The sequence below is a fragment of the Somniosus microcephalus genome, chromosome 9 (assembly GCF_052327205.1).
Source record: "Somniosus microcephalus isolate GS21.2 chromosome 9, FLI_Smic_1.0, whole genome shotgun sequence".
NCBI lineage: Eukaryota > Metazoa > Chordata > Chondrichthyes > Squaliformes > Somniosidae > Somniosus > Somniosus microcephalus.
The window spans coordinates 151,806,860-151,828,475 of NC_140995.1; the positions used below are offsets into that span (position 1 = coordinate 151,806,860).

The following is a 21,616-nucleotide window of genomic DNA, read 5'->3' on the forward strand; positions in this document are numbered from 1 at the left end:
GCTGGATGCATTTCTGGCACACGTGGTCATCAGGGACACTGGCAGCGTCCCTGAATTCCCACATAGAGCAAGAGGAGCATAACACGGGGCTGGGCTCTCCTGGCATGACTTCCCTTTAATTAATTTAAATTAATTCAATACCACCAGTTAAAGATATACTCTAGGGTGCTTATTTACCAACTGTCCCCACTACACCACAGAGACCCAAGAAAATATAAACTGCAGAATTTAAGCTTGTAATAAAATAAATACTCACCAACCAATCACTTACCTGCTTCCTGGTGACGTCACACTTGGATTATTTTTTACCTCTCCTCTGCTGTTGAATTGGTCACTGCTGCTCTCCCACAGGTCCAAGCTCTCTGACCTCGCCTTTGCTGAATCCGCCGGTTTTAACTGCCGCCGGTCGCGCTGCTGCTCTCCCACAAGTCCAAGCTCTCTGACCTCGCCTCTGCTGAATCCGCCGGTCTAAGGATAAGGGTTAAGCCATTTAGGACTGAGATGAGGAGGAATTTCTTCACCCAGAGAATGGTGAACCTGTGGAATTCTCTACCACAGAGGGCGGTGGAGACCAGTTCATTAAATATATTCAAAAAGGAGTTGGATATATTTCTTAAGGCTAAAGGGATATGGGGAGAAGGCAGGGACAGGGTACTGAATTTGGATGATCAGCCATGATCTCATTGAATGGTGGAGCAGGCTCGAGGGGCCGAATGGCCTACTCCTGCTCCTATCTTCTATGTTTCTATGATTCATGAAAGGGAAGTCCTGTTGGACAAACCTATTGGAGTTCTTTGAGGATGTAACTAGTGGAGTAGACAAAGGGGAACCGGTAGATGTGTATTTGGATTTTCGGAAGGCCTTCGATAAGGCCCCACACAAGAGGTTGGTGAACAAAATTAAGGCGCATGGAATTGGGGGTAATATACCAGCATGGATTGAGAATTGGTTAACAGACAGAAAACAAAGAGTAGGGATAAACTGGTCTTTTTCAGGATGGCAGGCTGTGACTAGTGGGGTACCGCAGGGATCGGTGCTTGGGCCCCAGCTATTCACAATCTATATCAATGGTTTGGATGAGTGGACTAAATGTAAAATTTCCAAATTTGCTGATGACACAAAGCTAGGTGGCAGTATCAGTTGTGAAGAGGCTTCAAGGAGATCTCGACATGCTCAGTGAGTGGGCGAGGACATGGCAGGTGGATTATAATGTGGATAAATGTGAAGTTATCCACTTTGGTAGAAAAAACAAAGGCAGAGTATTTCCTAAATGGTGAAAGATTGGGGAATGCAGGTGCTCAAAGGGACCTGGGTGTCCTTGTACATGAGTCACCTGAAAGTGAATGTGCCACTGCAGCAAGCCATTAGGAAGGCAAATGGTATGCTGGCCTTCATTACAAAAGGATTTGAATACAGGAGTAAAGAAGTCTTACTCCAATTATATAGGGCCTTGGTGAGACCACACCTGGAGTACTGTGTACAATTTTGGTCTCCTTACCTGAGGAAGGATATACCTGCCATAGAGGGAGTGCAACGAAGGTTCACGAGATTGATTCCTGGGATGGCGGGACTGTTGTATGAGAATAGATTGAGTAAACTAGGCCTGTATTCTCTTGAATTCAGAAGAGTGAGAGGGGATCTCATTGAAGCACACAAAATTATTACAGGGCTTGATAGGGTGGATGCTGGGAGAATGTTTCCTTTGGCTGGGGAGTCTAGAGCCAGGGGCCACAGCCTCAGGATAAAGGGTAGGCCATTCAGGACTGAGATGAGAAGAAATTTCTTCAGAGGGTGGTGAATCTTTGGAATTCTCTACCCCAGAGGGCTGTGGAGGCGCAGTCATTGGGTATATTCAAAACCGAAGTCTATAGATTTCTGACTAGTAAGGGCATCAAGGGATATGACGATAGGGCCGGTGAATGGAGTTGAGGTAGAAGATCAGCCATGATCTCATTGAATGGCCGAGCAGGCTCAAAGGGCCGAATGGCCTACTCCTGCTCCTATTTCTTATGTTATCAGTTCACATTTCTCTGCATTAAATTTCATCTGCCATGTGTCTGCCCATTTTCTTGATTCCCTTAATATTCAAAAATCTATCGATCTCTGTCTTGAATATACTCAACGGCTGAGCCTCCACAGCCCTCTGGGGTAGAGAATTCCAAAGATTCACCACCCTCTGAGTGAAGAAACTTCTCATCTCAGTCCTAAATGGCTGACCCCTTATTCCGAGACTGACCCCTGGTTCTAGACTCCCCAGCCATGGGAAACATCCTCCCTGCACCAACATAGACTGGTTGGACCAAACGGCTTGTTTCTGCATTGTAATTTGCTTGTACTGATTAAGATCACATGCTTGTAACTTTTTCTGCGATTAAAATCTATTCTACAGATAATATTCTACCGTCTTTAAACAATTCTTGGTCATTTATTTCCTCCCTTATTGGTTGATGACTGATTTGCAGTTGGTGAACCACAGAACTCGTTAAGAGTCAGACCAATCACCAGGATGATCTCTTGTAGAACATGAACAGTAATATATTGTCAATATTATTGTGGTAAACCAGTTATTGTTATTCACTTGTTGTTGTTGCACACTGCTGTACCTATGCATGCCTCAACATGTCTCGGCTGGCTCCACCCACAGGCACCAGGTATAAAGGTGATTGACCTGCAGCCCCCTGCTTCTTGGAACCCAGTCAACCACGAGAGGCATGCTCTGTTCTTTGCTAATAAAAGCCTTTAGTTACTCTCCTAACTCTGTCTTTTATGAGTAATTGATAGCGCATCAATTATAGATTGTTTAATTGCATATATCTGTAATGATTACCTTGTTTCTGTTTATTAGGATGCAAAATGAACAACATAAATGTTGTGTACACTCCATGGTCTAATCTGAAGAAGACTGGTGACATGGATGTGGGACAAATAGGATTTCATAGGCAAAAAGAGGTAAATACAACACTCACTAATGAACCATTAGGAGCTAGTATTAAAGGCCTGGTTGATTGCTGGACTGTTGGTGGTGAGTGTTAAACAGTTAGACTGAAATATGACTCTGCTTTGTCTACATCATTAAGATCTAGCATTCTGAAACTAGGAATTGGGAACTATCAAAAATATGCTGCATTGAATAGTTTATTTCATGCCCATTTTACTTATGTTAAAAAGAGCATTTTGCCTCTTTTGTATGGGTAAGTTAAAGGTTCACTTATCTACTAAATTGCATAGTCCATGAATTTCAATTTAACTTTTCATAGAATTTTGTTTCTATTTATGTTTGAGTGGTAACACAGTTGTATACAGGTATTTTCAGAGGAGTTGCTATATTTAGTCATTTGCACAATTTAATTTTTATCATTAGGTAAAGATGATTACAGTGGAGAAAAAGATAAATGAAATTTTAAACCGCTTGGAGAAAACCAAAGATGAGCGATTCCCAGATTTGGCAGCAGAAAAGGAATCCAGGGATCGAGAGGAACAGAATGAGAAAAAAGCACAGATTCAAGAAGTGAAACGAAGGGAAAAAGAGGAGATGAAGAAGAGAAAAGAAGTTGAAGATCTTAGGTTTGTATGGGCATAGTGGGGAAAGAGCATATGTTGTCTCAAATTGCACCTAATTATATTTTTTTTTAAAGTGTTTGATCAGTGCCTTTCCTCTTGAGTCTCTAGAAGGAATGAAAGTTTATTTTCCCCAGTGATTGCAAAGGATCAATCTATCATTCAAGTAGGCAAGAATTTGTAGCATGAAATCAACTTTACATTTTGTCTGAAATCGAGAAACAACATGGTATTAACTGGTTTCTCCTGGGAAAAGGAGTGGAACCAGTATACTTACTGGGAGAGTAACTGGTGCGGTGGGGGGAGGTTTAAACTAATGTAGAGGAGGGAGAAACAAGATGGGGAAAGAGGAAAGTAAAAGGAGAAAAGGGCGTAAGAAAGATGGGGAGAATAAAAGCAGTAACAAAACAAAATAGCAGGAAGAGCAGTTTAAAAAGTCAGGATTGTGTGGCATGTATGTGAATTCATCCATCATTCAGAACAAAATTGAAGAGTTAGAAGTGATAATGACTACGGAATAATATGATCTACAACTACAACAGAAATGTGGCTTCTTTTTGGACAGGACTGGTTGTAACATTTTCAAGAGAGCGAGAGAGAAGGGAAAAGGACGTGGGGTAGCAGTATAAAGGATTCTATCACGGCACTAGAGTGTAACGATGTTCTAGGGAGTTGTGTGAAAACTAGAATATGAATAGAGTTAAGGAACAGGAAGGAAATTAGTACAATTCTTAATGTGTATTGCAGGCCAACCAAATGATTAAGATGAGAGGAAATTTGTGGACTGTTCAAGAATAGCAGGGCAATAATATTAGGTAGCTTGAACTATAAACTGGGATAAAGGTAATTGTATGTGGTCACAGTGGGGAATGCTTTCTAGGTCATTATGTTTCTGGTCCAACAGGAAGTAGCACTTCTTGATTTAATTCTAGGACATGAAATGGGGCAAATAACTGATGAGTAGGAGAACAATTGTGGAAATAACCACAATGTCACTGGGTTCAGTGTAAACATAGAAAACAATGTTGAAGAGCCTAAAGCAAGGGTGCTGGACTAGGGGGAAAAAGGCAAAGTTCTGTAATATGAGAAGGGATCGGGCCCAAATTAACACAGCAGAAAAGTTAGTTATGTTTAACCTGTTTGTATTAACTCCTTAGGTGCTATTCTACACTTATGAAATCTGAAAACATGAGTAGCAATCTGGTAAGGAAATGTAATTGGAATTGAAGACTGCAGTGCCACTCACCATGGCCCAAAAATCATTTTTCTCTATTGCTTGCTGTTAATTTGGTCAGATTACATGTCATTTTGTTTTCATGTGTTTTTTTTACCCCCAATTTTCTCTTGTTTTCTGAAGACATTGACTAATAATGGGTTATAGTTCCATAGGCACCGACATCTGGTACCAGTCCCAAGTGGATATTCTTCATTTGAATCCATATTAAGTTTCCGCCAAGGCCGATGTCCGAGAAAATCGTGTCCTCACCCAACACATACTAACATACATGCATACACACTTTCCAGCAGGGGTCATTGGATAGTACAGGAGCCTGAGTTGACTTCCCATGCCCAGTCCATGGGTACTGAGACCATTTGTAGCATTTTGATCACACCCTGACTGAGATCAGCTGACTCAGCACAGAGAAGGGATTAAATCTGGGACATTAAGTATCACACCTGGCGCTATTATTTGCTCACTCAGCCATTAGGACATGTGTATTCTTTAGAATAAATGAATTGGGACTGCCCACATCGCCAGTTTACAGAATGAACCAGAAGGACAAAATGGCCTTTTTCTATTCTGAAGATGATTTTTGATGGGTTTTCTTTCGGAAATGCAACTTACACAATTATCAAGGATCAGGTTTTAGAACTACAAAATGGACTAAGTATGTGAAATATTATCTGCTTTCCTAAGACCTTGGTCTGGTTTTTTTTTAAAAAAAACTTGCATTTATATAGCGCGTTTCATGACCTCAGGACAGCCAATTAAGTACTTTTGAAATTAGCCCCTTTTGTAAAGTAGGAAACACGGCAGCTAATTTATAGAGTAAGGTTCCACAAACCGCAATGCCTAGATTTTTGTGCTCCCGTCTCTTGAGTGGGTCTTGAACCCATAACCTTCTGACTTGGAGGCGAGTGTGCTGCCTCTGAGCTAACCCAAAAATTATATTTGGTGAGATATGAATGCTTATTGCTGTCATTAGGGAATTAAAATTGTCTAGGCTACCTGTTATAAAGCCTTCTCTCTTTTTTTCCCTCCCCCCCCCCCCCCCCCTTTTACTATTGCTTAATTATATTGTGCAGTAGTCCTACAACTAGTACAATGTTGAAGTGGTGCTGCATTTACTAATTGCAGACCTGTATGAAGACTTTAGGATTTGTTTCACTGTATATTCCCTTGAGCACCAATTTGGAATAGTATATTCTATTGTTCAAAGGGTGAGCCAAAAACTACTTGCCAGTACGTTTTGCTATTAACGTGCTATACATCCAGAAGTTAAGAGTATGAGTTGTATTTCCTGATCTGTTGTAGGTGCGGCTTATCTTTTTTTAGCACTCCTCTCTTTTCCCCCCCCCCCCCCCCCTCCATTTCTACCATTTTGAATCTGTAGGACTGTCATTAAAGTAGAAAATTTTAACATGTATTGTTTTCTGTTTATACAGAATTATCATTTGTCTCTTTTTTTTCTTTGTTTAGGATTGTGGTTATGACTCTGATGATTTCATGTAATGTCCACTGGATGCTAAGACATAGACATTTTGAAATGGAGGATATTCCGGCCTGCCAAAAATACCTTCTGCTTTTTGACAATAATTGATTGCTGGACCAGTACCATTGAATTACAAGATATCTGTCTTGCCCTGTGATCAACCAAATGGGAAATGACATTTGATTTTTTCTCCATTTGATTGAAATTCAAACGTGAAAACACAATTTTGACTTGAGCTTGGCGTGGGTGCTTGTTTAGGAGAATGTCTTATTGCTAGAAGCATTGTCGCTGGAATTTTTAAAACGCCTAAAATATGAAGGAGGTCTATTAAAATAATAATGAAGTCTCCTCTAAGAAAAAATGTAGATTATTTGGGTATTGTCCACAAGAGTGTTTATGGTTTGAGTTATGCTGCACCTGGCACCAAGTTCAAGCAGTATGAGATTACCTACTTGAGGTGGTTTCTCATCTCTTACTTTATTGTGCTTCAGAGTCAGGTCAGCACCTGACTCTGAATTATACTGTTACATTCATATTGAAACCACTTTGCATCAGTGTAAAAGTGCAGTATAAATGCACCCTAAATGTGTATAATTAAAAAGAAATGAAATAAAAATGAATCCTACAGCTGAAACGTTCGTCCATCTTTGCTTTATAGATGCTGATTGACCTGGTGTCGTTTTCCAGCATTTTCCCCAAATGTATATTATTCGGAGCTGGGATTTCTGGCTCCATGCAGTACATTTGATGTGTGTGGTCTCATCCCCCTCCAAAGTAATTGTGACTTCGATCTTTGTAGTGAGGTCTACACATGATCAGAAGAGTCACTCCCCTGATCTTCATTGTGTGGTGGAACCACATGTTGAGATTTTTTTCCATTTTGTTTTGAGTTGTTCAACCATACCCAGGGCACAAGATGACAAACTTCTGAAAACAGACATTTTGCCATGTATGAGTTCTTTTCTGATTTTAATTTTTTTTTGGCTTTCCTCCACAATCTGCATTCCCAAATGTTGATACAAACCCACCCTTTTTGATGGACTGGTTGTGATTGAGTGAGTAAATAATGAGGAAATCCTACTCCAATCTGGGGGGAAAAAACCTGTTCTGGATTTTGAGCACCTGTAGGATTGCGAGCTCCTATTTAGAGTATTCAGTAACCTTTGATCTGGTGTTCCATAGTCAAACATGTATACAGGAAACTCTTTGGTATCCGGCACCGATGGGACCGGGATGGTGCCGGTTGATTAAAAATTCTGGATGACGAAGAGGGTTATCTACCGAGGCTATTTTTAACAAACCGAGTCAGACTCCTGTTAGTGAGGTGTTTGGACTTCTGACAGCGCCAAGAAGCTGAGTAGTGGCAGTTTGGAGAACTACCCCCCCCCCCCCCACTGACTAACTCAGCCACCTCAGGAGACTCAGACTCAAACTCGGCAACATTTCCGGTTATTGAGGTGTTTTCGGAGTATGAATTTTGCCGGTTAATAGAGAATTCCGGATATTTAGGTGCCGTTTAAACGAGAGTTTCCTGCACTATAGCTGCACATTGAAAGCTCAGTGGCCACATTAACTTCTAGCTAAGCACATGATGAGCATTCTTAACAGCTGCGGAGATGCCTTTGCAGGTATAATGTTCCCTCGTTCAAATCCTCCTGTTGTTTAATCCAAATTGTTCATCTGGCTTATGCCTGTGGATGAGAGAAGTGCAAGATGCTTAAATGTCTACCAGAAATCAAAACCAAGCTATAAATAGCCTTTGCCACTGGTTAATGCCTGTCTATTATTGTATTATTGTATATTTGTACATCAACTTTAATAAATAGACATGAAAGATGTTTCCAATTGTAGAACCTATTCAAAACCAGGACAACATTCATAAGAAATACTTATAATGTGCATATTTTATATATTTAGGTGGTAGCTGTCCAAGATTTTGTATTTACCTTCCCCTAGTAAATATTTGCCTCAGAATCTGCATTTGTATTTCTAAAGTCACTGAGTGACTTCAATTTACCTTGCCCTCTGGTCTGACTTTCACTACTCCTGTTTCCCTAAACCTCTCCTTCCACATAAACTCTCCTACCCATATTTCTGGTCACCCCTCAACCTTGCCATCTCATGGTCTTGATCACAGACAAGGTCATCTCCAATCACTTGCTCATATTCCTCACCATCCACATCTCCTACCTCCTTCCAAACTCACTTTCCTTCTTTCCTCGCGTCTTTTACTGCTGCACTTTTTCTAAATCCTAACTGCTTATCTTTGGTCCTCCATTTGCCACAATACTACTTGAGTAGTCAATCTGCTCAACCACTCTCCTCCACCTTTGATGCCCTTGTCCCCAATAAAACCTTTACTCCCATCCAGGTCATTCCTTGTATGGCCCAATTAGGCTAAGGGGTACAGTCTTGAACATATCTGGCACACAACTAGTTTAGCCATCCATCACCAGATCTGGCTGAACCACATCAAGTGCAGTCGGGCTCCAATCTCTACCATAACCACTCACTACAGGATCACTCTAGAGAGCAAAGACAACCTCTGACCTTTTCTGCACTACAATCTGTCTCAAACCCCTCTTCACTGCCACCTCCACCCTTGCCTCCAAGAAGTAGCACCGGGAACTCAGATTTAAACTGAGGCCATCTGTTCAGTTGCTTTTGCTGCTTTTCTCCTTTCCCTTTGTCCATTAAAGTCAAACTTTCCTCAGGCTCTGTCCTAGCCCTCAACCCCTGTCTTTTTCCAGTTTCTCTCCTAACTCCCCACATACACTCTCTGAGCTCATCATATCTATGCGACCCACCTCCTACTCCCTTGACCCCATTCCCAATAAATGGCTGACTGCCCAACTTCCTCTACTGGTCCCCATGCTGGCTGACACTAAATGGTTCTCGCTCCTTGGGCACTGTTGCTCCTTTTCAAAAACCACCATCACTCCCTTCTAGGGGAAAAGAAAACTCTCCCCTCCATCCGTGCAATTTATCACTCCCTCTCAAGTCCTTGAACAAGTCTCCTTCAAAATCCCTTACCATCTTTCCAGCAATCCCATGTTTGAATCTCCAATCGGCTTTCTGTCCCAGCCACAACACTGAAACGACCCTAATCATAGTCACAAATGCTATCCTCTGACTGACTGGTGTACTACACCTCGTTTGATCTCTCTACAGTCTTTGACACTGGAACAGTGCATCATCCTCTGTTGTTTAGCTCAGTGGGACTGCCCTCACCTTGATTCCATTCTTGCCAATTCAATCAGCCAGAATATTTGCAGCAATGGCTTCTCCTGCCCTCCACCTCCCCCATTACCTCTAGAGTCTATCTTTGGCCCCATCCTCTTCCTCGTCTACATGCTACCTGTTGGAGATATCATCTGAAGACACAAGCAGCTTTCACATGTATGCTGACAAATTTAGTTCTACCCTACCACAGCCTTATTCGACCCCTGCACTACCTCTCTTGTGGTGCCAGAACTCTGTCTGCAACATCCAGTTTTGGATGAGCTGTAATTTTTTCCAGATAGAGTAGGAAGACCGAAGCCATTGTCTTTTGCCCCCACTATAAATTCCATACCCTTGCTACTGATTCCATTCTTTTCCCTGGCCACTGTCTCAGGTTGGACCAAACTGTTCCCAATCTTACCTTATTTAACCGGGACCCCATATCTTTTTTATCACAAAGACCACCTATTTCCACCTTTGTAACATCAGCCCTTGCCTATCTGCTGCTAAAACCCTCATCCATCCTTTGTCTTCCCTAGACTCTCCAATGCTCTCCTGGCCAGCCTCCCACCCTCCATAGACTAGCTCATCCAAGACCCTGCTGCCTGTATCTGATCCTGTGCCAAGTCCCACTTACCCATCAGTCCTATCCTTGCTGATCTACATTGGCTCCCGGTCCCTCAATGAGACTACAATTTAAAATTCTCACCCTTGCTTATAAATCCCTTCATGGACTCATCCATCCTTATCTTTATAACCTCCTGCAGAATTACAATCACCCTCTTGGTACTCTGCATTCTGGCAACTCTGCTCCCCGGGCTCGCTCACCCCCCCCCCCCCCGCCCCTTCCCTTTTCCCCAACATGGGCTGCTGTGTCTTCAGCCTTCTAGGCTCTACACTCTAGAATTCCCTCCATAAACCTCTTCACCTCGTTTAAAATACACCTCTGACCAAGCTTTTGGTCACCCCTCCATATCTTTGGCTCAGTATCCATTGTTGTCTGAATGTGCCTCTGAAGCAGGCATTTTTTTGTGTTAAAGGTGTATAAATAAAAGTTGTTGTAAATCCTGTATAAAGCTAGCTTTATGATGCACAAAACCCCATGACTGCAATATGTTTAATGCTTCACAAGTTGAAAATTTAAATGGGAAGCCCAAAATCTGATTGGGTGTCATCACTGATATGTTGCCACTTGGTTATTTACTCATTTCGTATGAAATTCTTAAGCCAGGTGGGTTTCATGTTGGCTAAATGCTCAGGTGGCGAAAAACTAATAATGTTCTGTCAGCTTTTGTGGGGGAGAGGTCTAAAGCTACATTATGACATAGATTTATATATATTGCCCCAAGAGAATATATAAAAATAAATAAAATAGCTGAGATGTTGAAAAACTGCAATGATTGTGGGGTTTGATAGATGAATTATAAATGTCTTTGGCTGTTTTGGTGTAGCATGCCAGGGTGGGACAGTGATGCAGAGAATTTTTGTTGTGTGGTCTTCTGTAGCTCAAATAATTGTACAGACCTATCAAATGTGGCAAATTTAGAACCAAAGATGATGATAGGAGGGGTGATCAAAAGCTTGGTCAGAGGTGGGTTTTAAAGATGCTGAGTTGTGTGTATTTTAGCATAGTAACGTGACATCCAGAACAGTGGCTATTTACATATTACATAAAACTTACAACACAGAAACAGGCTAATTGGCCCAACCAGTGTTTATGCTCCACACAATCCTCTTTCCCCCCCCCCCCCCCCCCCCACTTCATCTCTACTTTGTAACAGACAGCTGACATTTTTAAGATCTTCTGGTAACCTGAAGTATTTGCATTTAAGATCTGGGCAGTAGGCTCCATTCAGTTTCAGTCCCCAGTGTAAGAACATAAGAATTGGGAACAGGAGTAGGCCATTTGGCCCCTCAAGCCTGCTCCACCATTCAATAAGATCATGGCTGATCTTCGACCTCAACTAAGTGCAAGTAAGATATGTGAACATTTTCACATGAAAAATACTTTGTTTCTAGATCTTAAGCTGTCACTTACAGATACTATAAAGCATTGATGTCAGGGGATTTTTTTAAATGATACAACACTGCTCTTTCGAATTGGAAAAAAAAATTATAAAAACTTCTCAATGCTACAATTTGTATTCTGAAGACCACCGAAATTGTGATTTGCTTGGGAGTTTATTAAAACAAAAATGGAATTTGTTCTCCTTTTTGAAGCTTGCAAGAACTACTGCACTATACATAAGTTTGTTGTATATATGCATGTAGCTCTAAGCTGTGTCTTGCCTAAATGGATTAAATGTAATTCTTAAAATAATGCAAATAAGATTATTTCATAGAATGGATTTGAAAAACAATGAAAATAAAATGTTTAAACATTTGTATTGTTTTCTTTATACTGGCATCTTCAGAAGAAGGGAGAAAATTGAAAAAAGTTGGTAGTTTGAATACTGTTGTTTAAGATATTTATGACATGCATATAACATTGCCATTAACAAAAGGCTTCATGAATGAGGGCTATTCAGTGATTACCCCTTTAAACTGGAAATCTTTTCATTTATTGCTATTAAATCAAAATAGTAACCCTTCAAGTGTGCTTCCAGTTTGTTTACTGGCCCAGTTTTGATCCATATTTGAATCCATTTGCCATTCTATAGTCCATTCACTTAATCCCTTTGAATAGTATCAATTCCCTTTTAATTCATCATCTTTGGTGTCATCAGTAAATTATATAGTATTCATATTTAAACATCTAGGGGTCCAGATCAGACTGCTGCAAATCTGCCCTGGCCGTTCTCTCATGCCTTCAACAGCCTTTTTTATTTATTGCCACGTCCGTTTTCAGTCTAGCTAATTTGCCATTAATTCCATTAACCATATCCTTATTTTAAAACGTTACAGCAGAATTTTAGCAAATGCCTTCTGAGAATTGCAGTAATTTATATCCACTGAGTACTTGCCACACTGTGTAGTTTAGTTACCTGAAACAACAAAAAAATGGATTTGTGAGGCATGATCTATTATTCCTTTTTAGACAGTCCCTCGGAACCGAGAATGACTTGCTTCCACATTAAAAATGAGTTCTCAGGTGACTGATGAGTCCAATGCGGGACCTACAGTCTCTGTCACAGGTGGGGCAGACGGTGGGTGGGTGCTTGGGTTGACGTACGCTGCTTGTGCTTGGGTTCCGCTTGCTCCCGGTGAAGTGACTCGAGGTGTTTGGCGCCTTCCCGGATGCTTCTCCACTTTGTACGGTCTTGGGCTAGGGATTCCCAGGAAGCTTTGAGGGTGTCCTTGAAGCATTTCCTCTGCCCACCTGGGGCTCTCTTGCTGTGCCGGAGCTCCGAGTAGAGTGCTTGTTTTGGGAGTCTCGTATCGGGCATGCAAACGATGTGGCTCGTCCGTCGGAGCTGATCCATGCTAACCATTCGTTATGGTCTCTACTTTTTAGATGAACATCGATAGCATCCTGTAAAATGCTTCTGAGTATTCTCCCCTCGGCCCTGTGGATGGGATGTTTAGTTTAATTGGTCTACAATTCCTGAATTCATGTCTTTTTTGAATAATGGAAAAACATTCTAAATGAAAGAATATAGTCTGGCTCTTTAAGATTTTGTAAGACATGAATAGTATGGCTGTAAACCAATTATTTAACTTGGTATGGTAACAGTACTAAGTACAAAATGACTGTCCCTCAATTAAGCCCTACAAAAGCGACCCCGAGGACCAGGTAGGCCCCAGAGCGGCGGTGGAGCGACTACAAAAGCAACCCCGAGGACCAGGTAGGCCCCAGAGTGGAGGCGGAGCAACTACAAAAGCAACCCCGAGGACCAGGTAGGTTTACCAGTCTCAGAGCTCCGAGAGCGAAGTAAAAAGTAATTGAAGTGTGACGTCACCAGAAAGCAGGTAAGTGATTGGTTGGTGAATATGTCTCTCCTTTTTTACAAGCTTAAATTCTCTGTTTTATAGTTTCTAGGGTATTTGTGGTGTAGCGGGGACAGTTGGTAAACAAGGGCCATTGAGTATATCATTTAATTGGTGGTTTTGATTTAATTTAAATTAATTAAAAGGGTAATTCATGGCAGGAGCGCTCGGCCTCGTGGTATGCTCCTGCGCTATGTGGGAAATCAGGGACACTTCCTGTGTCCCTGGTGACCGTGTGCGGGAAGTGTATCCAGCTGCAGCTACTGGCAGACCGCATTGCGGCACTGGAGCTGCGGATGGATGCACACTGGAGCATTCGCGAGGCTGAGGATGTCGTGGATATCACGTTTAACCAGTTGGTCACACCGCAGGTAAAGGTTGCACAGGCAGAAAGGGAATGGGTGACCAACAGGCAGAGTAGTAGGTGCAGGCAGGTAGTGCAGGAGTCCCCTGTGGCCATCCCCCTCTCAAACAGATATACCACTTTGGATACTGATGGGGGGGGATGGCTTACCAGGGGAAGGCAGCAGCAGCCAACTTCCTGGCACCAGGGGTGGTTCTGCTGCACAGGACGGGAGGAAAAAGAGGGGAAGAGCTATAGTGATAGGGGATTCTATTGTAAGGGGAACAGATAGGCGTTTCTGCGGCTGCAAACGAGACTCCAGGATGGTGTGTTGCCTCCCTGGTGCAAGGATCAAGGATGTCTCAGAGCGGCTGCAGAGCATTTTGGAAGGGGAGAGTGAACAGCCAGTTGTCGTGGTGCATATAGGTACCAACGATATAGGTAAAAAGTGGGATGAGGTCCTAAAAGCTGAATATAGGGAGTTAGGAGGTAAATTAAAAAATAGGACCTCAAAGGTAGTAATCTCAGGATTGTTACCAGTGCCACATGCTAGTCAGAGTAGGAATAGAAGGATATTTCATATGAATACGTGGCTAGAGGAATGGTGCAAGGGGGAGGGATTCAAATTCCTGGGACATTGGAACCGGTTCTGGGGAAGGTGGGACCAGTACAAACGGGACGGTCTGCACCTGGGCAGGACTGGGACCAATGTCCTTCGGGGAGTGTTTCCTAGTGCTCTGGGGGAGAGCTTAAACTAAAATGGCAGGGGGTTGAGAACCTGAGCAGGGGGACAGAGGAAAGGGAAACGGGGATAGAAGCAAAAGACAGGAAGGAGAAAAACAAAGGTGGCAGTCAGAGAAATCAAGGGTTTAAATCAAATATGGCCACAGTAAATAATTCTAAAAGGTCTAAGAGCATTAAAGAAACAAGCCTGAAGGCTTTGTGTCTTAATGCAAGGAGCATTCGTAATAAGGTGGATGAATTAGCAGCGCAAATAGAGGTAAATGAATATGATATGATTGGGATTACGGAAACATGGCTCCAGGGTGACCAAGGCTGGGAACTCAACATAGAGGGGTATTCAATATTCAGGAAAGATAGGCAAAAAGGAAAAGGAGGTGGGGTAGCATTGCTGGTTAAAGAAGGGATTAACACAATTGTAAGGAAAGATATTGGCTCTGATGATGTGGAATCTGTATGGGTAGAACTGAGAAATACCAAGGGGCAGAAAACGTTAGTGGGAGTGGTATATAGACCCCCAAACAGTAATGCGGTGGTTGGGGATGGCATTAAAAGGGAAATTAGAGATGCGTGCAATAAGGGCACAGCAGTCATCATGGGTGACTTTAATCTACATATAGATTGGGCTAACCAAATTAGTAACAATACTGTGGAGGAGGAATTCCTGGAGTGTATACGGAATGGTTTCCTGGACCAATATGTCGAGGAACCAACTAGGGATCAGGCCATCTTAGACTGGGTATTATGCAATGAGAAAGGATTAATTAGCAATCTTGTTGTGCGAGGCCCCTTGGGTCGGAGCGATCATAATATGATAGAATTCTTCATTAAGATGGAGAGTGAAGTAGTTGACTCAGAGACTAAGGTCCTGAATTTAAATAAAGGGAACTATGATGGTATGAGACGCGAGTTGGGTAGGATTGATTGGGTAATGTCACTCAAAGGGTTGACGGTGGATAGGCAATGGCAAACATTCAAAGATCGCATGGATGAACTACAGAATTTGTTTATCCCAGTCTGGCATAAAAATAAATCAAAAAAGGTGACTCAACCGTGGCTAACAAGGGAAATTAGGGATAACATAAGATCCAAAGAGAGGACATATAAATTGGCCAAAAAAAGCAGCAAACCTGAGGATTGGGAGCAGTTTAGGATTCAGCAAAGGAGGACCAAGGGATTAATTAAGAGGGGGAAAATAGATTATGAAAGTAAGCTGGCAGGGAACATAAAAACTGACTGTAAAAACTTTTATAGATATGTGAAGAGAAAAAGATTGGTGAAGTCAAGCGTAGGTCCCTTACAGTCAGAATCAGGGGAATTTATAATGGGGAACAAAGAAATGGCAGACCAATTAAATACATATTTTGGTTCTGTCTTCACAAAGGAGGACACAAATAACCTCCCAGAGGTGTTGGGGAACATAGGGACTAATGGGAGGGAGGAACTGAAAGAAATCAGTATTTGTAAGGAAATGGTGCTGGGGAAGTTGACTGGATTGAAGGCCGATAAATCCCCAGGGCCTGATAATCTACATCCGAGGGTACTTAAGGAAGTGGCCCTGGCGATAGTAGATGCATTGCTGGTCATCTTCCAGAACTCGATAAACTCTGGTACAGTACCCATGGATTGGAGGGTAGCTAATGTTACCCCACTATTCAAAAAAGGTGGTCGGGGTGGTGGGGAAAATGCTAGAGTCCATTATAAAAGATGTAATAGCAGAGCACTTGGAAAGCAGTGACAGGATCGGACAAAGTCAACATGGATTTACAAAAGGTAAATCGTGCTTGACTGATCTACTGGAATTTTTTGAGGATGTAACTGGTAAAATAGATAAGGGAGAACCAGTGGATGTGGTGTATTTGGACTTTCAGAAGGCTTTCGATAAGGTCCCGCATAAGAGATTAGCGTGCAAAATTAAGGCACATGGGATTGGGGGCAAGGTATTGACTTGGATAGAGAACTGGTTGGCAGATAGAAAGCAAAGAGTTGGAATAAACGGGTCGTTTTCCGAGTGGCAGGCAGTGACTAGTGGGGTACCGCAGGGATCAGTCCTAGGACCCCAGCTGTTCAAGATATATGTTAATGATCTGGACGAGGGAATTGGATATAATATCTCCAAATTTGCAGATGAGACAAAGCTGGGTGGGAGGGTGAGCTGTGAGGAGGATGTCGTGAAACTCCAGTACGATTTGGACAGGTTGGGTGATTGGGCAGAAACATGGCAAATGCACTATAATGTGGATAAATGTGAGGTTATCCACTTTGGTGGCAAAAACAGGAAGGCAGATTATTATTTGAATGGCAATAGATTGGGAGAAGGGGCAGTGCAAAGAGACCTGGGTGTTCTTGTGCACCAGTCGCTGAAGGTAAGCATGCAGGTGCAGCAGGCGGTTAAGAAGGCAAATGGTATGTTGGCCTTCGTAGCGAGAGGGTTCGAGTACAGGAACAAGGATGTCTTGCTCCAGTTGTACAGGGCCTTGGTGAGGCCGCACCTTGAGTATTGTGTGCAGTTTTGGTCGCCTTACCTGAGGAAGGATGTCCTTGCCATGGAAGGAATGCAACGAAGATTCACCAGGCTGATACCTGGGATGGCAGGAATGACGTATCAGGAGAGGTTGTGTCGATTGGGCTTATGCTCACTGGAGTTTAGAAGATTGAGAGGGGATCTCATCGAAACCTATAAAATTCTGTCAGGCCTGGACAGACTAGATGCAGGAAGGATGTTCCCGATGGCCAGGGAGTCCAGAACTAGGGGTCATAATCTAAGGATAAGGCATAAGCCATTTAGGACTGAAATGAGGAGGAATTTCTTCATCCAGAGAGTGGTGAACCTGTGGAATTCTCTGCCACAGAGGGCGGTGGAGGCCAGTTCATTAAATATATTCAAGAAGGAGTTGGATATATTTCTTAAGGCTAAAGGGGTCAAAAGATATGGGGAGAAGGCAGGGACAGGGTACTGAATTTGGATGATCAGCCATGATCTCATTGAATGGCGGAGCAGGCTCGAGGTGCCGAATGACCTACTCCTGCTCCTATCTTCTATGTTTCTATGTAAGATCACATTAGAATTTGTTTTCTCTCCCCTACACAGTGGTAGGTCCTGGAACAGACTACTATGAAAAATAACATGCCGTATTGATTAACTCCATTAAAATGGAGCTGGATGTATATCTGGTCAGATTAAAGGATGGTAGTATAGGCAGATGAACATGCACTGTGGCTCCAGTCTTGTCAGAATGTAATTAAATCATCTGTGGAATATAAATTGCCAAGATTGAGTAATATAGATTGTAATATTGATTCAATATTCCATAACTTCTGGTAGACAACCTCGGCGGAGATATTTTCAGCTTTAACTAGGAAACTTGAGCTGTGGTCAATCATCTACTTGGCTTAGTAGGTCTTGAGTTTAGACAATTTGGGAGAAAAATTGGTGATCGCCAGCAAAGCAGTCAGTGTCACCACCAACTGCTGTTAATGGCCGCCCAAAATGGCCATAGTGCTAACTGACCTAAATTGGTGTGGGGGGCATGGAGGTAGGTGGCGCAGCGCTAACCTTTGCCGTGACGCCATCCTGCTGGCGCTGCACAAGGGATACGGAACCAATTTTCAGTCCTGGTGAGGTGTTGCTGCTTTCCCTAGCGTCTGTGTGCGAGGCTGTGAAACTTACACTGCATTGTGAGCAGTGAGGAGCTCTGAAATTTAAAGGAGCCATGCGCATTGAAGCAAAACAAAATAAAATGCACTGATTCAATACATTTTTCAGCCCTTTCTCTCTTTTTACAAATATTCAATATTTAAAAGAAGTTCCAAATGTGATTATTCAGCTCTTAAAGCTGAATTACCTTCCTAAACTGAACAAATTAGGAAAACTGCCTCAGCACTAACACAAATGGCTCAGCAAGCCAGGGAAGGGGCACCCAGGGTTTTGCACACAGCACTCCAGCTTTGTGCAGGGGGTCAACACTGCAAGACTGGCCCTCTACCCACAGGGGCCAGGAGGCCCTACAAAAAGAATATGGGAGTACATTACCAAGGCTGTCACTGCCAGCAGTGTTGCCCCACCACCTGGCTCCAGTGCTCAAAGAAGCTTCATGACCTCAGACCACTAGTCAAGTTCAGTGAATGCATCTTCAAAAGCCGTCTCCTACCAATTGCTCCACTAGCCTCTCACACCGCTCAATGCAGGACCCCTAATCACTCATCTACCAACAATCTGCACCAATGATGAGGCACATCTAGCATCACCTCACCCCCTTAAATGAGATGGTGCAGGCTATTCTTGGCAGGGGCATGGCTGAGCCCTTGGCCAGCGGCGGGGCTGAAAGGATACAAGATGCGGGTATCCTCGTACGTTATCCACCTTCTGCTATGCACCTCTAGGTTTCTCGTCCTCCCGTCAGCACAACTCCAACCTTGTGTCTTCATCATTTCACACACCCAAGAAATGCAGCCTGCCCAGCCAGTGGGTCAACAAGAAGAGGTAGCCTGCCCAGCCAATGGGACCACAGGCAGATGATTCCATCCCGGATATCCTGGCCACAAAGGGGCTGCCTGGGGTGCATCCTTCTGTCTGATTCCTCCTCTTCTGCATCTTGTTCTTCTTCCTCTTCCCTCTACATGTGGATGCTGTAAATGTGAAATGACAGCATAAGATTCTGCAAATACTCAGTTGGTCAGGCAGCAGGTCAACCTGAGACGTGAACTCCACGGATGTAAGGTGATCTGCTGAGTATTCGCAGCATGTTCTGTATTCTCAAAGGCGTTCACTTACCATCCGAGCCCTTGCAAGCATCCAGCAGTACTCCCAAAACACTTTATAAAAAAAAAAAAAAAAAAACTTTTCACATATATTGCAGCAAGCCACCACTTCAATAAAATTAAAAAAAACAAGGTTAAACCCTTCCATTCAAACTTACCTGATTGATGTGTGTGTCCCTTTAACATCTGCAAATATCGCCCCTGTCAGCGTCTGTCAGCCAGGTTAACCTGGCATGCTAGGACCCAGTGCTGAATTGAGCGCTAGGGTCGAAGTTCGTGTAGGTGACGTTAAGTCGCTGTAGCATGCAGTGTGGACGTCACCACGCTGCCATTTTTTTTTACAGGCCACAAATATGGCGGCCACCGTAGGGACCGCCTCCAGCTGGCGCAAGAGCGGCAGCCATCATTTTTTCGAGAATCGCTGGTGCTAACAGGTGGCGGTAAGTATATGAATTTCTCACCCTTTGTGTGCAATTGTCTTTTTTGGAGAATGGGATGCAAATTATTTTAAGAACTATGTTGCTCGTGACAGTATACACAGACTATTCAAGCTTTATACAGTTTTGCTTAAAAGGATAATTCTATCCAATTATAAATGAGGTAGATGATACCTTAAAGGTCAAATTTTACAAGTAGCTGAATGCGTACAGTATCACCATTGTTGGACAAGTCAATTTAGCTGCCATTCCACAATTAGCAGTGTAACAGTAAAATCAAAAACTCTTCTCCACACTGTTCTTCCATACTTATGCTATAAGTGTTGCCATAGCATAGCTTTTTTTTTTCCATAGTGGCAAATAGTTCAAAACATCAGCTACAAAAATGTAAGATAATGCAGGGAATGAGTGTTTTCTTCAGTCCGTCAAGCTTACTGATTCCATCTAACCACATACACTTTGCACTGTCATAGACTCTCACTGATTTATTTAATGTATCTGTTAATCAGTCTGGTACCTAGAAACAACCAACTCTAGATAAATACAAACATAATGGCCCAGAACTTGGTGTCGGAGGCTTGCCGCGCGTGCAAGCCCCCGATGTGCGCTCACCCTGTGCGCCGACATCTGAAACCTGGCCCGCAGTGGATTTCCTTTCAGTGGCCAGGTTCTGATGTCTGCGCACTGTGCTAACCTGACCCAGCGGCGTAGTTAGTGCGATGTGCCGGCTGGGATCAGGTGAGCACTGTTCAGCCAATCAGGGGGGGGGAAACTTCATTCATAAGTTTGAGTAAGAACTGTCAAACTCATGAAGTACTGCACCCCAAAACACTACTTAAACTTTAAATAAAATTTTAAAAAACATCCCAATCATTAAATTAAGTATAAATAAGTTTAAAAAAATAATTTAAACAATTTTTTTTTGAAAAAAATAAATTTTTAATAAAAAGGGTCTAAAACTAAACTTACCTTATTGTAGATTCTTTAAAATAATAAACCTGTGGAAATTTTTTTTCTAAATTGCACTAAAACACCACTTACCTGTAAAAATAAACACTTACGTGTGCTTTTTACAAGCGTAAAGACCGGAGGCCTTTACACATGCGCAAATCCCCCAAAACAGAGGAAATCCAAGACGCACGCGCTGCCCCCTACAGCGCACGCGCTAGCCTCTTCAACTCTTGGGCTGGAGGAGAGGAAATGCCGGTTTTCAGCGCATGCGCTGTGCATGCTGAAAACCGGCATTTCCTCCGGCCAGGCACGTGAGTACCCTTTCCGTACTCACGCATTTGGGGAGGAATTTCTGCCCCAATATGCATAAAACCTTTCAATGTCCTTCCTGTTCACTTTATCCTGCAGACTTTTTGATCTAGGAATAATGCACAACAAAACAAAAATATATGTGGTTCAGTATTTATTCAGTGTTGATACTGGATAATTTCAATTAAAGTCTAATCTTGAACACTGAACAACTTCAGTGCTGCATTTTTCTTGTGTTTTCGTAAGATTCTTCCTGCAGACTACATATTTTGGGTACTTTTCCCGTATACATTCAAGTGAGTAAGTGAGTACATAGCTACAAAACTATTTTGACCTAAAGCATCTATACACAAAACAATCAGAGAAATACAGGGGATCGTTCTATTGGAAAAGTGAGTTTTATTTATAACACTGAAAACTTAATTTGCTTTTCTTCCTTGGTTTTGTCTCTTGTTTCTCACTCACAACTTAGATTTTTCAGTTTCTGTTGGAATATTTATTCCCTTGCTTTTAATCTCTACATGTTCCTTTGTGTTTTAATTTTTCTGTTGAATCCTTTGTTTAATCTAGGTGCCATTTATTTCAGATAACTAACGTGACTTTGGGACCTTCTTACTTAATAGATCTCTTTGCAGAGACTACCATTTGTCAGT

General features: G+C 42.5%; 1 protein-coding gene across 5 annotated transcripts in view; it reads left to right on the plus strand.

Moving 5' to 3' along the window:
* ccdc25 (coiled-coil domain containing 25) overlaps window positions 1-11,877 on the plus strand; it is a 30,461-nt gene extending 18,584 nt beyond the window's left edge. For all 5 annotated transcript variants that reach the window (XM_085997393.1, XM_085997389.1, XM_085997391.1 and 2 more), the window contains 4 exons: window positions 2,846-2,949; window positions 3,362-3,564; window positions 4,716-4,761; window positions 6,260-11,877. In XM_085997393.1, coding sequence (XP_085853519.1) covers window positions 2,846-2,949; window positions 3,362-3,564; window positions 4,716-4,761; window positions 6,260-6,292 — 386 coding nt within the window. In that variant the 3' untranslated portion in view covers window positions 6,293-11,877. The remainder of the gene's footprint in view (window positions 1-2,845; window positions 2,950-3,361; window positions 3,565-4,715; window positions 4,762-6,259) is intronic.
* The last annotated feature ends 9,739 nt before the right edge of the window (window positions 11,878-21,616 follow it).